The sequence below is a fragment of the Gopherus flavomarginatus genome, chromosome 4 (genome assembly GCF_025201925.1).
Source record: "Gopherus flavomarginatus isolate rGopFla2 chromosome 4, rGopFla2.mat.asm, whole genome shotgun sequence".
NCBI lineage: Eukaryota > Metazoa > Chordata > Testudines > Testudinidae > Gopherus > Gopherus flavomarginatus.
Window position 1 is genome coordinate 19,196,453 of NC_066620.1, and position 12,254 is coordinate 19,208,706.

At 45.9% G+C, this 12,254-nt stretch overlaps 2 protein-coding genes across 3 annotated transcripts in view; one reads left to right on the forward strand and one right to left on the reverse strand.

Annotated features, from left to right (window-relative positions):
* Positions 1-2,773: 2,773 nt before the first annotated feature.
* On the reverse strand, positions 2,774-8,837 carry FBXO48 (F-box protein 48). The gene is made up of 3 exons (XM_050952251.1): positions 8,749-8,837; positions 7,776-8,116; positions 2,774-3,251 (listed from the first exon to the last, which is right to left on the reverse strand). The coding sequence occupies exons 2-3, from the start codon at positions 8,079-8,081 to the stop codon at positions 3,090-3,092; spliced, it is 468 nt and encodes a 155-aa protein (XP_050808208.1). The 5' UTR covers positions 8,082-8,116; positions 8,749-8,837; the 3' UTR covers positions 2,774-3,089.
* Positions 8,838-9,060: 223 nt separating this feature from the next.
* The window catches only part of APLF (aprataxin and PNKP like factor), a 120,294-nt gene continuing 117,100 nt past the window's right edge, over positions 9,061-12,254 (forward strand). The window contains exon 1 of one of the 2 annotated variants that reach the window (XM_050952136.1): positions 9,061-9,231. In XM_050952136.1, the coding sequence (XP_050808093.1) occupies positions 9,139-9,231 (93 nt within the window). In that variant the 5' untranslated portion in view covers positions 9,061-9,138. The remainder of the gene's footprint in view (positions 9,232-12,254) is intronic. The other variant, XM_050952137.1, reaches the window with a different exon arrangement.

The window sequence follows — 12,254 nt, forward strand, 5'->3', positions numbered from 1 at the left end:
ACCCTGCCTTTGCCCACTTCCCACCTAACTCCCTGCCTCACCTAGCATCTCTGGGCCTCTCAGTGGGAGGAGATGCCCCACCCCAAACCCAACTTTCAAGTCAGGATCCATATAACAACACTCGAAGGGGAAGGCGACTCAGGGACGCTCAGCTCAGCTGGCAGCTGGATCCATCTCTGAGAGGAGCCCCAGGAGTCACATGAGCCAAGACTAGACCCCAGACAGCAGGGAAATGTAGAGGGAAGGTCAGTGTGAATTGAACCCAGGGGGTTGGGAGCAGAATTGAGCCCTAACCCCATTACACACAGGAGATGACTCCGCATTGACGGTGGAATAGAGATCAGAAACGTCGCAAGAGAGTGAATGCCTAACTCTAAAACCTAACCCTCCACCTCCACCTAAACCTCACCCTAACCCCAACCCTAACGCTAATCCTAACCTGAACCTTCACCCTCACTCTAACCCTAACCATCACCTCAAACTCATCCTAACCCTAACCCTCACCCTAACTGTAATGCTAACCCTAAACTCTAACTCTTAACCTTCACCCTAACCCTACCTCTCACCCTTATTCTAACCATAACCATGATCCTCACCCTAAACCTCAACCTAACGTCTAAACCTCACCTACAACCTCATCCTAACCCTCACCCAAACCCCCAACCATAACCCTAATCCTACCCCAATCCCTACTCTAATCCTAACTCTGACCCTAACCTCTAACACTCACATTCACCCGCAACCTCTTCCTAACCCAACTCTCAACCTCACCCTAACCTTTGCCCTAACCCTTATTCTAACCATAACACTATCTCTAACCCTGACCCAATCCTTAACTCCAATCCTAACCCTCACCCTAACCTTAATCCTAAACTTCACCCTCACCCTTACCATAACCACTCACCCAAACCCAAACCCCTAAACCTAATCCTCACTCTAATCCTAACCCCTAACTCTAAAGCTAACATTAACCCTAACCTCTAACTTCACTTTAACCCTAAACCTATCCCCAAATCCCTAGTCCTAGCCCTAACCCGTAACACTCTCCTTACCCTAACCTTCACCCTAACCATAATCTCTAACCCTCACCCCAATTCTAACCCTAAACCTAACCCCTAACGCTAATTTTAGCCTTACCCAAACCGCTAATATTCAAGCTCAACCTAACCCTGACCCTATACCCTAACCCTCAAACTTACCCTAACCCTGCTATCCTCATCCTAACCCTAACCTCGGCCTAACCCTAACACTAATCTCTAACCCATAACTTTAACTCTAACCCTAACCCAACCCCAATCCTTAACTCTAATCCTAACCCCAACCCTCACCCTAACTCTACCCCAACTTTCATCCTAAACTTAACCCTAACCCCTAAACCTAACAGAAACACTAACCCTAACTGTAACCCTAACCCTAAACCCTCACACACACTCTCCTGAACCCTCACCCTTAAACCTAACCCTAATCCAAACCCTCATCCTCATCCTTACATTAACCCTAACCCCTCACTCTAACTCTAACCCTAGCTAAAAACCCTAAATCTTAACGTTAACTGTAACCCTAACACTCACCCTAACCTTAACCTCTAACCCTCACCCTAACCCCAATACAAATCCTAATGCTCACAAAAACTCTAACCCTATCGCAAACCCCAACCCTTACTCTAACCACTAACCTTCACCCCCACCCCAACTCTCTATTGCCTCCTCTCTCTTTCTCTGTCCAGCGCTCTTCTTTTCCTTCTGAGCCAACTTCTCTTAAAACTCACCCATCAGTTTGCTTGGTTCTCATTGTAAAACATTTTACAAAACATTGTATGGAAGATGCTTTGTCAGGGCTTGTCTAAACATCATATCAGTTTAAAACCTATGTAAATTAGTATGACACTCCCCCCTCCCCCATGGGGATGCAATTATAAGCACCTTTATAACTGTGTCTGCAATAGAGGTTGTGTCAACTGAATGATTTCAGTTAAAAAAAAATAATCAAGTTTTATATCACTACAAAAACTGTGCATAGACCAGGCCTATAAAATGAGTGTAAGAGGAGGTGGTTTATTGTGCCAGGCTGCTGTTTTCTCACTGCTCTTCTGTGCAATCCCTTTTCGTTTTCCATTCTCCCACTACTGCTTCCCTTCCATGAATTCATCTACCCTTTTCCTGAACCCACTTGTACAATGTCCTCTGACCTTCCTGATTTTCTCTTCCCCATAAGAGTTCTCTTAACACTTCCCCTTATTATAAAGGCTGGACTCAAGCCGTCAAAAGTAAAGTGATATGTAGAAAGCTCTTTGCCCCAGAAGCAAAGAGGACGAGGTGTCAACTAGCTGGAGGGTGAGTGAGGGTAAGAGGATGACTGAATTCCCTTTCTATTGTATGTGAGGTTTCAACTCTAGGTTTATTGGGGAAACTTAACCCTTATTTCCATTTCAAGGAGAGCTCTACTATAAAAATTAATGTAACCTGAATTAAGTCAAAGTAAATCCAGCTCAGTTACACATAGTAGTTTCTGCAGTAGTAAAAGATAAAACTTAACTGCTGATTTTTGTTGCTGTGACTGAATACACACTAGGAGCAGGTTAGTGGACTAAGAAGGAGGCACTACTACAGTCACTCTTCTGACCATAACTGTACTTCAAGTAGAACCTGATGGTAAAGAAGGCCAGACTGAAGGAGTTCACACCTAATGGCTTTGATGCTTAGACAGTAGTCAATCCCTTCCATTTCCCATGCCCGTGGTCTCATGTTTCTGCTTCACATGAATTTCAAGTGGGAAAAAAAACAAACTTTTTTTTTCTATTTTTTCAAAAAGTGCACAATGAAAAGTCAATCCAAGACTTAACATCTGTTGAACAGTACAGCAGATCTTTAAAAATAATTACATTGTATAGTTTATATCTCATTTAGGGTTTTTACAACAAGCTGTTCTAATAAAGTGCAAAATAAAAATAAACTCTGTATTTATACATTTTTTCCAGTGAAGTTTCGACTACATATTTGCAAATGTCAATGTGTGAATGGCTAAATATTTACAGTAAAAACAGTCAGTTCTGTGCCATTTCTTGCTATTTAAGATCCATGTCTAGTTTCTTATCTCTCCAGTTCTGCTTCCAGTATTTCTCCCCATGTATCAGCATCCATGGGATACATGATTTTTTCTGGTAAGCCACAGTGTGAGTGAATGTTGCTATATTTTCCACTTAGCCATTCATGCTTCACTTTGCTCTTCCAGTAGTTTCTCAGTAGAGTGACCTGATACAGAGTAAACAGTTAAAAAGCCTTGAAAAACTTGAATAAACTAAGCAGAAGTCAATGTAAACACTGGAAGTTGGGAGAACTAAAGTTTCACACCAGAAGAAGCAACTACATTATAACACATTTGGGTGTCTGGGCCCTCAATGCAATACATAGGTGTACAAATGCCCTCTAGTGGACCAGGGCTTTAACTTCACATTTTTCAGAGGAACATGAGGATCATTCTCACTTCTCAAGTCTTTTGCCTCTCATCCACACTATTTCAGGCTAACTCCCTACCCTAAAGTAAAACTTTTTAAAAATCTTTCTATTTCTCTTCCCTATTCTGCAGGCCCAAAAATAATCCAAACTCTCTTGTGTGCTCTAGCAACAGGGTGGTTGGGTTCCTCTATTGGGATGTTCCCTGATCATGCAGAGGTACTAACTTATTGACTTTTTGACACAAGTAGCTTGTTACCTCAACCCTGGACATTAAGAGTGAGAAGTAGCTGTCTAGGAGAGGGATCTAGGGCAGAGAAGGCCTATGGGAGAAGACATGGAAATGGCCATAAGTCTGGACTAGGATTTGTGATGTTTGCTTTGTTAATGAAGTCAGATGCCAGGAAAGTGTTGAGTTTGGATTTCAGTGTGTCTACTATCTTCAGAGCAGCATGAGTACTCCATCTGCTCACAACCTTGCCTCACATTGAACTACTAACACTTCCTCAGAGAGGAAATGAGTCTGACACTGTAACTCTGAGTTCCACTGACCAGTGATCCATGCAGAGGTAGACTTAAAGCCCTAAAAGAGGTGGTTGTATCCTACTTTCTTTCAAACTAGTGCTGGTTCAGGATGGTGGTTGCAATGTCTGAATTCATTCCCTCTCTGAGCTGCTAAGTTCTGCAGGCTGGATTCTATAAGTATGATGCTATAGCTGCCATAAGAATGGCCATACTGGGAAAGACCATGGCCCATCGAGCCCAGTACCCTGTCTTCTGATAGTGGCCAATGCCAGGTGCTTCAGAGGGAATGAACAGAACAGGTGATCATCAAGTGATCCATCCTCTGTCTCCCATTCCCAGCTTCTGGCAAACAGAGGCTAGGGACACTTCAGAGCATGGTTCTGAATCCCTGCCGATCCTGTTTAATAGGTCCATCAATGGCTATCCTCCAAGAACATAGCTAGTTCTTTCTGAACTCTGTTATAGTCTTGGCCTTCACAATATTCTCTGGTAAAGAGTTCCACAGGCTGACTATGTGTTGTGTGAAGAAACGCTTCCTTTTGTTTGTTTTAAATTTGCTGCCTATTAATTTCATTTGGCGACACTGAGTTGTGTTAGAGTAAATAATGCCTTCTATCTTCTTTACTTTCTCCACACCAGTTATGATTTTCTAGACCTCTATCATATCCTTAGTGGTTTCTTTTCCAAGTGGAAAAATCCATTTTATTAATCTCTCCTCATATGGAAGCTGTTCCATACTTCTAATCATGTTCAATGCTCTTTTCTGTACTTTTCCCAATTCCAATATATATTTTTTGAGAGGAGATGACATATCTGCACGCAGTATTAAAAATGTGGGCATACCGTGGATTTATACAGAGGCAATATGATATTTTCTGTCTTATTATCTATCCTCTTTCTTGAGTGGTAACAGCTAATTTAGTACATCATTTTATATGTATAGTTGGGATTGTTTTCCAATGTGTATTACTTTGCATTTATCTACATTGAATTTCATCTGCCATTTTGTTGCCAAGTCACCTAGTTTTGCGAGATCCTTTCGCAGCTCTTCGCAGTTTGCCTGGGACTTAACTATCTTGAGTAGTTTTGTATCATCTACTAATTTTGCCACCTCTCTGTTTACCCCTTTTTCCATCTCATTTATGAATATGTTAAACAGTACTGGTCCCAGTACAGACCCTTGGGGGACACCACTATTTACTTCTCTCCATTCTGAAAACTCACCATTTATTCATATTCTTTGTTTCCTATCTTGTAACCAGTTACTGATACAGGAGAGGACCTTCTTATCCCATGAATAGGGCCTTACCAAATTCACAGCCATGAAAATGCATCACAGACCCTGAAAACTGGCCTCCTCTGTGAAATCTGGTCTTTTGTGTGCTTGTACCCTATACTATACAGATTTCATGGGGGAGACCAACATTTCTCAAATTGGGGGGTCACAAGGTTATTTTAAGGAGTCTGTGGTATTACCACCCTTACTTCTGCGCTGCCTTCAGACCTGGGCAGCTGGAGAGTGGTGGCTGTTGGCCAGGTACCCAGCTATGAAGGCAGCGCCCTGCCAGCAGCAGTGCAGAAGTAAGGGTGGCAATACCATACCATACCACCCTTACTTCTGCATTGCTTCCTTCAGACCTGAATGGCCGGAGAGAGGCAGCTACTGACTGATGGCCCAGCCCTGCAGACAGCAGCGCAGAAGTAAGGGTGGCAATACCATACCATGTCATCCTTACTTCTGTGATGCTGCTGGCGGCAGCTCTGCCTTCAGAGCTGGGATCCCGACCAGCAGTCACCACTTTCCAGCTGCCCGGCTCTGAAGGCAGAGCCGCTGCCAGCACCAGTACAGAAGTAAGGGTAGCAACACAGCAACCACTCTACAATAAACTTGCAATTCCTGACAGGTTTTTTCTGGGTCAGGACCCCTACAATTACACCGTGAAATTTCAGATTTAAATAGCTGAAATCATGAAATTTAGGATTTAAAAAATCCCAATCATCGTAAAATTGACCAAAATGGACAGTGAATTTGGTAGGACCCTACCCATGAGAGTTACTTTGCTCAAGAGCCTTTGATGAGGAACCTTGTCAAAGACTTTCTGAAGATCTCAGTACACTATATCCCCTGGATCACTCTTGTCCACATACTTGTTGACCGCCTCAAAGAATTCTAGTAGATTGCTGAGGCATGATTTCCCTTAACACTTTTTGTAGACTCTTCCTCCACAAATCATGTGTCTGATAGTTTCAACCAATTTGCCTGGTACTGAAGTTAGGCTTACTGACCCTTAATTGCTAGGATCGCCTCTGGAGCCCTTTCTCAAAAATTAGCATCACATTAGCTGTCCTCCAGTCATCTGGTACAGAAGCTGATTTAAATGATAAGTTTAGTAGTTCTGTAACTTCATATTTTAGTTCCTTCTGAACTATTCGGTGAATACCATCTGGTCCTCGTGACTTATTACTGTTTCATTTATTAATTTGTTCCAAAACGTCCTCTAATGACACCTCAGTCTAAGACATTCCTCAGATTTGTCACCTAAAAAGAATGGCTCAGGTTTGGGAATCTGGCCCCACTGGCTGTTTAGTAGGCTTCCTGCTTCTGATGTACTTAAAAATGCTTTTGTTATTACTTTGAGTCTTTCGTTGGCTGTTCTTCAAATTCTTTTTTGGCCTAATTATATTTTAACACTTAAGTTGCCAGAGTTCTGCTTTCTCTATTCCTCAGTAGGATTTCACGCAACGTGTTCAGCTCCTCCTCACTGTTTTGAGTAGCAGCTGCAATAGTGTTGGGTAAGGGGGTTCTAAAGCTGCTGGTTCTTTGACCCCTAGCTGTATCTGGCTTAAGAGGTATGTACGGGCAAATATTTCACTAGATGAGCAGATTCCAGGAACCCCTTCTCTCCCAGCAGGAGCATTCCACTGAAGAAAAATTATGGGGAACATGTACGTAAAACTTTGTCCTTTTCACAATGTGTTCCATTCCAGAGCTGGCCTGATCATTTCTCAGGGATCAGATAGTTCATTGTCTCTATGGTACTCTATTTTTTGGCATTTCCGTATAGACTGCCAGTTGTGAGGTGTTTGTGATTCTATTTTACTATGGCCTGGTCTACACTACAGAGTTAGGTTGATGCAATGTGGCTTATTATGACCTAATTATGTCAGTGTCTACATTAGAATGCTGCTTCTGATGAAGGAAGTCACCTGCTATGCTGACATAACTCCATCTCCATGAGCGGTGTAGCGCTTATGTTGATACAGTTAGACAGTGATTAAATGACATAGCCTGTTGGCTGTCAGCCCCAAGTGGGGGCTGTCAGCTAGAGTCCTTCTACTCGCTGGTGGTGATAGCCTGAGTTGTCAGTTGGGGGCACGGGCTCGCAGCTGGGGCCCCCATGCCCTGGCACTGACAGCTGGGTGCTGAGTGAGCCCTGCACCACACTGACAACTTGGGCTGCTAGGCTCCAGATCTGTATCCTATAATGTCCCACTTCAGTTGGTGGAAGCACTCCTGGTGAGGACGTGCACTAACAACCAAAGGAGTAAGTGTGGACGTGAACTACCTCTTTTAATTACTGTGGTGGCTGTACTTTGACTTAAGTCAACTTAATTTTGTATTGTAAATAAGCCCTGAGACCTCACAGGCTGTAGCAATTAGGTTGTAACAACTTTGAATTGCTCTTAACCTTAGATAGATCAGAAGTACTGATCAGGAGAGAACCTCATTTATCTTAATACTCATCCTGAAAGCTACTCAGTTTCCCAAAGCTAGACAGTCCACATTCTTAAATTTACCTTCCATGAATATCCATTTCCTCGATCACAGTCTATCTCTCGCTGACAGACAGCTCTTACAATTAAACAGTGATGTTTCCACAAATGGTCACTGTTCTCAATTGCATGATTCCAGCTCTTGCATGTAATTGCAGCTTTGCATAAGCTCTGAATATCCAGTTCACTGAAAATTTTAAAACTGACTTCTGGAGGCAGCAGCTCTACAAAGTCCTCCTGATTTTCCTCTTTTTCCTTGGCTGGAGGAAGGATGGTCAGTTCTTTACATGAAGTAACTGCCTGTTTGTTCTTCTTTGAGGCTTTCTGCATAATTTAACGCCTCAATACATCCACCATGAGTAACCCTGGAGGTGAGGAAGTACAGTGGTCACTAAACAACCTCACATGTAACCAGTTGCATGCTGCTATCACTAATCTCAATTACATAATAGATAGAGTTAAACTTTCATCAAGTTAATTCTAATTTTGAAGGTTATGTTGAAGTGCCTCACATATTAAAGAGCATGCTATGCCTTGTGCCCTGGCTGGCCCAGCCCTCTAGGGTGACCAGATGTCCCAATTTTATAAGGACAGTCCTGATATTTGGGGCTTTTTCTTATATAGGCTCCCTTTACCCCCTACCCCGTCCTGATTTTTCACACTTGCTGTCTGGTCACCCTACAGCCCTCAAGCAGTGCAGGATGGGTCACCAGCGCCCCTCGTGTTTGGCCAGCCCTCGGCAATCACTCCACCGTTGTAGGGTGCCCTGTGCTAAGGCCAGGCCAGCCCAGCCTGCAGGCGTTAGGCAAGGGACAGACGGTGCCCGGTGCCCAGGCAAGGGCTAGGCGGTGCCCTGCCTGTGCTCAGCCATCAGGCGCCCTTTGCCCGCTGCCGAGCCCGGCCCCGCCAAGCCGTGGCTGGAGCCAGCTCTCATCGCCCAGCCGCCCGCGGCGAAGGCAGGTGGAGGGAAACTCCATCCCCGCAGGCCGCCCCCTACCTGGCCCCGCGCGGCTGCCCCCAGATGACGGTTTAAACGTCCCCTCCATTCGAACGTGTCTGTTTACACCGCCGCCCGCCGGCTTCCTGAGGCAATGCGCATGCGTCGGGGGCTGTTGAGACGGGGCACGCCGGGATTTGTAGTTTCCCCGCGGCGACGCTGAAGCGCGGCCGGGCGGGGAGGGTGGAGTTGGAAACTACCGTTTCCGGGATGGCCGGCCAAGGGCTGGGCGGTGCTGCGGGGATTTAAACACAAACAGCGGCAGCCTGCCCCGCCTCCTAACCCAGAGGGAAACGGAAGGGGGAGGAGCCTCCATGCCTGGCGCGAGTTTCCGGGGGGGACAGCGGGGTGTCGCCCTGTCCGCAGGCGGAGAGCCCCCCCGCGACGCCCATGCCGGGGTTCGAGCTAGCGCCCGCGGACGGGGGCCGCCCGGTGCCGCTGCAGCCCGGCCAGACAGTGCTGGGAAGAGGCCCCCTGCTGGGAGTAAGTGTGGCTCCTCGGCAGGGGGGTGGGGGGCTCCCTGACCCCGCTGCCCAGCGCGGCCGCTGTAGCGTCCAGCCCAGGAGCCGCCCCGCGGGTGGGGGGGGCTGGCGCGGGCCTACTCGTAGCCCCAGGCTGGGCTGGGCGCCGCACACCCCGCAAGTTCCACTTGGGGCTGGAAGGGACCGTGGGCTCATCAGAGCCTCCGGCAGAGCTCAGGCTCTCAGACTTCACCCAATGCCTTGGGTGGGGGAGTGGGGACCTCTGACCCCGGGAACCAAATGAAGATCGGGGACAACTAAGGAATAACAGGGTCAGGAGTGAAGGTCACAGGTGCACAAGTAGGGATCTAGAAGGGGACACCGAGCGGAGAACCCCGGACAGCGCCTGCTGCTCCTCAGACCTGTTTAGGGACCCAGGGGATGCTGCCCAGAGGAACACTGCCCGAATACGTGCGATCAGGAAGGAGCGGAAATAGGCCTCATGGTCGCAGAGCACCCCCTCGTCTCACATCCTCCGCCTGCTGTTGGAGATGGGTGTTTTGGCCAGGGCGAGGTGGAGGTTGATGATGCGGTCTCACAGCTTGGTGGGGCCATGGACAGGGTGTGCAAATATAAACAAGTATGGGGAAAAGTGTAGCCAGAACCTCAGCAGGAGGTTCTGGAGGAGCTGCAATAGGGGCTGCAACCTGGCGCATTTGAGATAAGCATGCACCAGGTTCTCCCTCACACCGCAAAATGGGCAGGTGTTGGGGATGAGGATGAACTGCACCAGGTACATGCCCGTGCTCATAGCTTCACAGAGGAGCCGCTAACTAATATCCCTGTCTGGCCGTGGGACCAGGGTGAATAGAGGGTGGCTCCCCATATGGGAGAAGGCAGAATCAGAGCCTACCAGCTCCTTTCAAGCATTTTGCCATAATTTGCAGTGATAGTAAACTTGTGTTAAAAACAGATTCTTCTTTAATGTGACTCAAGGAGCTGGGGCTTTAAGAGAAATTCTAAACATTATGAGACTAACAAATCGTATGGATTAGCGATGCTGACTCATTTTCCTGTTTGCATAAACATCTTTCCGCCTCTCCCAAATCAGAGGAAATCAGGGGTCATAATGGGGAGAGAAAATAGCAACAGTCCCCAGACTTTCTGCTCTGCAACATCAAAGCAAAACTTCACTTACAGGAAACTTGAAGAATAACACAATAGTGTGTCATGCTCTTGTGTGCTTTCATCAACAGTGAAATAACTAATAATGTAACACATCCTTAACAGTAACCTTCAGAGTTCCCAGCCCATTGAAATGTACAGGGACAGTGCATACTTTTCTCAGCTCCTTTTTGAGACTTCGTGGTGCCAATTTCACTGCATCCATTCATTTTAATAATGTGAATTTAAGTGTAATCTTTGCAGCCATAGGGGCAAAAGCCCCCCCCCCCCAATTTTGTTTTGTTTATTTTTGAGTGAAATTTTAAAGTTTATAGCAGTGGTTCCCACATATTTTACAAAGGTGACTCACCAGTTGCATTTTCTCTCCTTTTTTTTTGGTGTGATCCACCCAGGGTCCAAATGTGCATGTTTGTGGGGCCCAGTTCATAAGGTGGTGGTGTTCTCCACTGCCTCTTTGCCCCACTGAGGGGGCATTGGTCATCTGCAGTAGTACCTTCTGCCCTGACACTTCAATCTTAATCCCAGCCCAGTGCAGAGAGGAGGCCCTGCCCCAGGAGGAAATTGGAGAGCAAACCTACCTCGCACTCACCTAGCAGCAGTGGGTCCAGTCCCACAGGGCAGGGCCTGGCTTACTGCTCTGGGTATTGTGACCTAGCGCACTGGGTCTCAGCACCACTTGGGTTTGTCCTGATGGCTGGATGAAACCTGAGCGGGGATGTGACCTGTGTGCCAGGTCACAATGCCCAGAGTGGGGAGTCAAGCTCAGCCCTGTGGGGCAGGAGCTGCTAGTGAGAGCAGGACAGGCTCACTTTTCAAGCCTGGCATCTCTTCCTGCGGCTTCCTCTCTGCACTGGGTCTGCAACCCACCATTCAGGAAACACTGCTTTAGAGCACAAGAGGGCATCCTCCAGAATTTCTGAAGCACTATGTACAAATTTAAAGTGAAACAATTTTCTCAATAGTAACTTCAATATACTTGTAACAATAGGTTGGTAATAACATTTCAGAAAGATGTGACTTAAGTTGACAGCGTCTCTTCTAACAAAACTTTTTTTGCAAATAGTTTCGAGATATGTCTGCGCTATTGGTGCTATAGTGACAGCTGTACAGATTTAGCATCATAGCATAGACCCTACATCTAGGAAAGGTTTTTTTTCCCATGAATGTAGGTATTCTGCATCCCTGAGTGGCAGAAGTTGGGCCAGCAGAAGAATTCTTAACTTAGAATTCTTAAGGTTGGCTTAACTATGGCGCTCAAGGGTGTGAATTTCTTACACCCCTGAGCGATGTAATTATGTCAGTCTAAATGTTCAGCGTAGACCAGGGCTTGTACTCACTTCACTCAGCCATATCAGCACTTAGTGCCTAATTGCTATGGTATCTTTCTCTAGCTGGCAAATGTGGCTGCATTTGCCAAAAATTTATATACAAGTCTGCTAAGTAGTTTTAGATTTGGCGGAGAGATTTCAAGATAAACTAATACAAATGGTGTTAGAATTTTTAAACTCATTTAAAACAGTAAGATACATTTTTTCCCTTAGTTCCACCCTGTACAAACCAGTGGATTTAATTAGGGGCAGAATTTGATCAGCTGTTTTCTGTGTTTAATTTCTTTTGTAATGCTAGTGCCCACACTCAGAATAGTGTGCATGAAGGTGAGAAAAGTGAGACTGACTAGAAAAACTTGTGAAACTGATCAGTGTGGATTCATTATACTAGATGTGGAATAATAAGGAAACTGTATAAGTAGTAATTAATTGTAATAAGTTGGTAATTTTCACTCCAGGCATCTGAAGAAGTGGGTTTTTTACCCACGAAAGCTTATACCCAAATAAATCTGTTAGTCTTTAAGGTGCCACC

What these genes read in the sequence shown, in the direction of transcription:
- FBXO48 (XM_050952251.1), bottom strand. Translation starts at nt 8,081, where the DNA reads ATGCAGAAAGCCTCAAAGAAGAACAAACAGGCAGTTACTTCATGTAAA. An exon ending in GAAATGGATATTCATGGAAG is followed by an intron (nt 3,252 to 7,775) that starts GTAAATTTAAGA and finishes ACTCTGTATCAG; the next exon opens with GTCACTCTACTGAGAAACTA.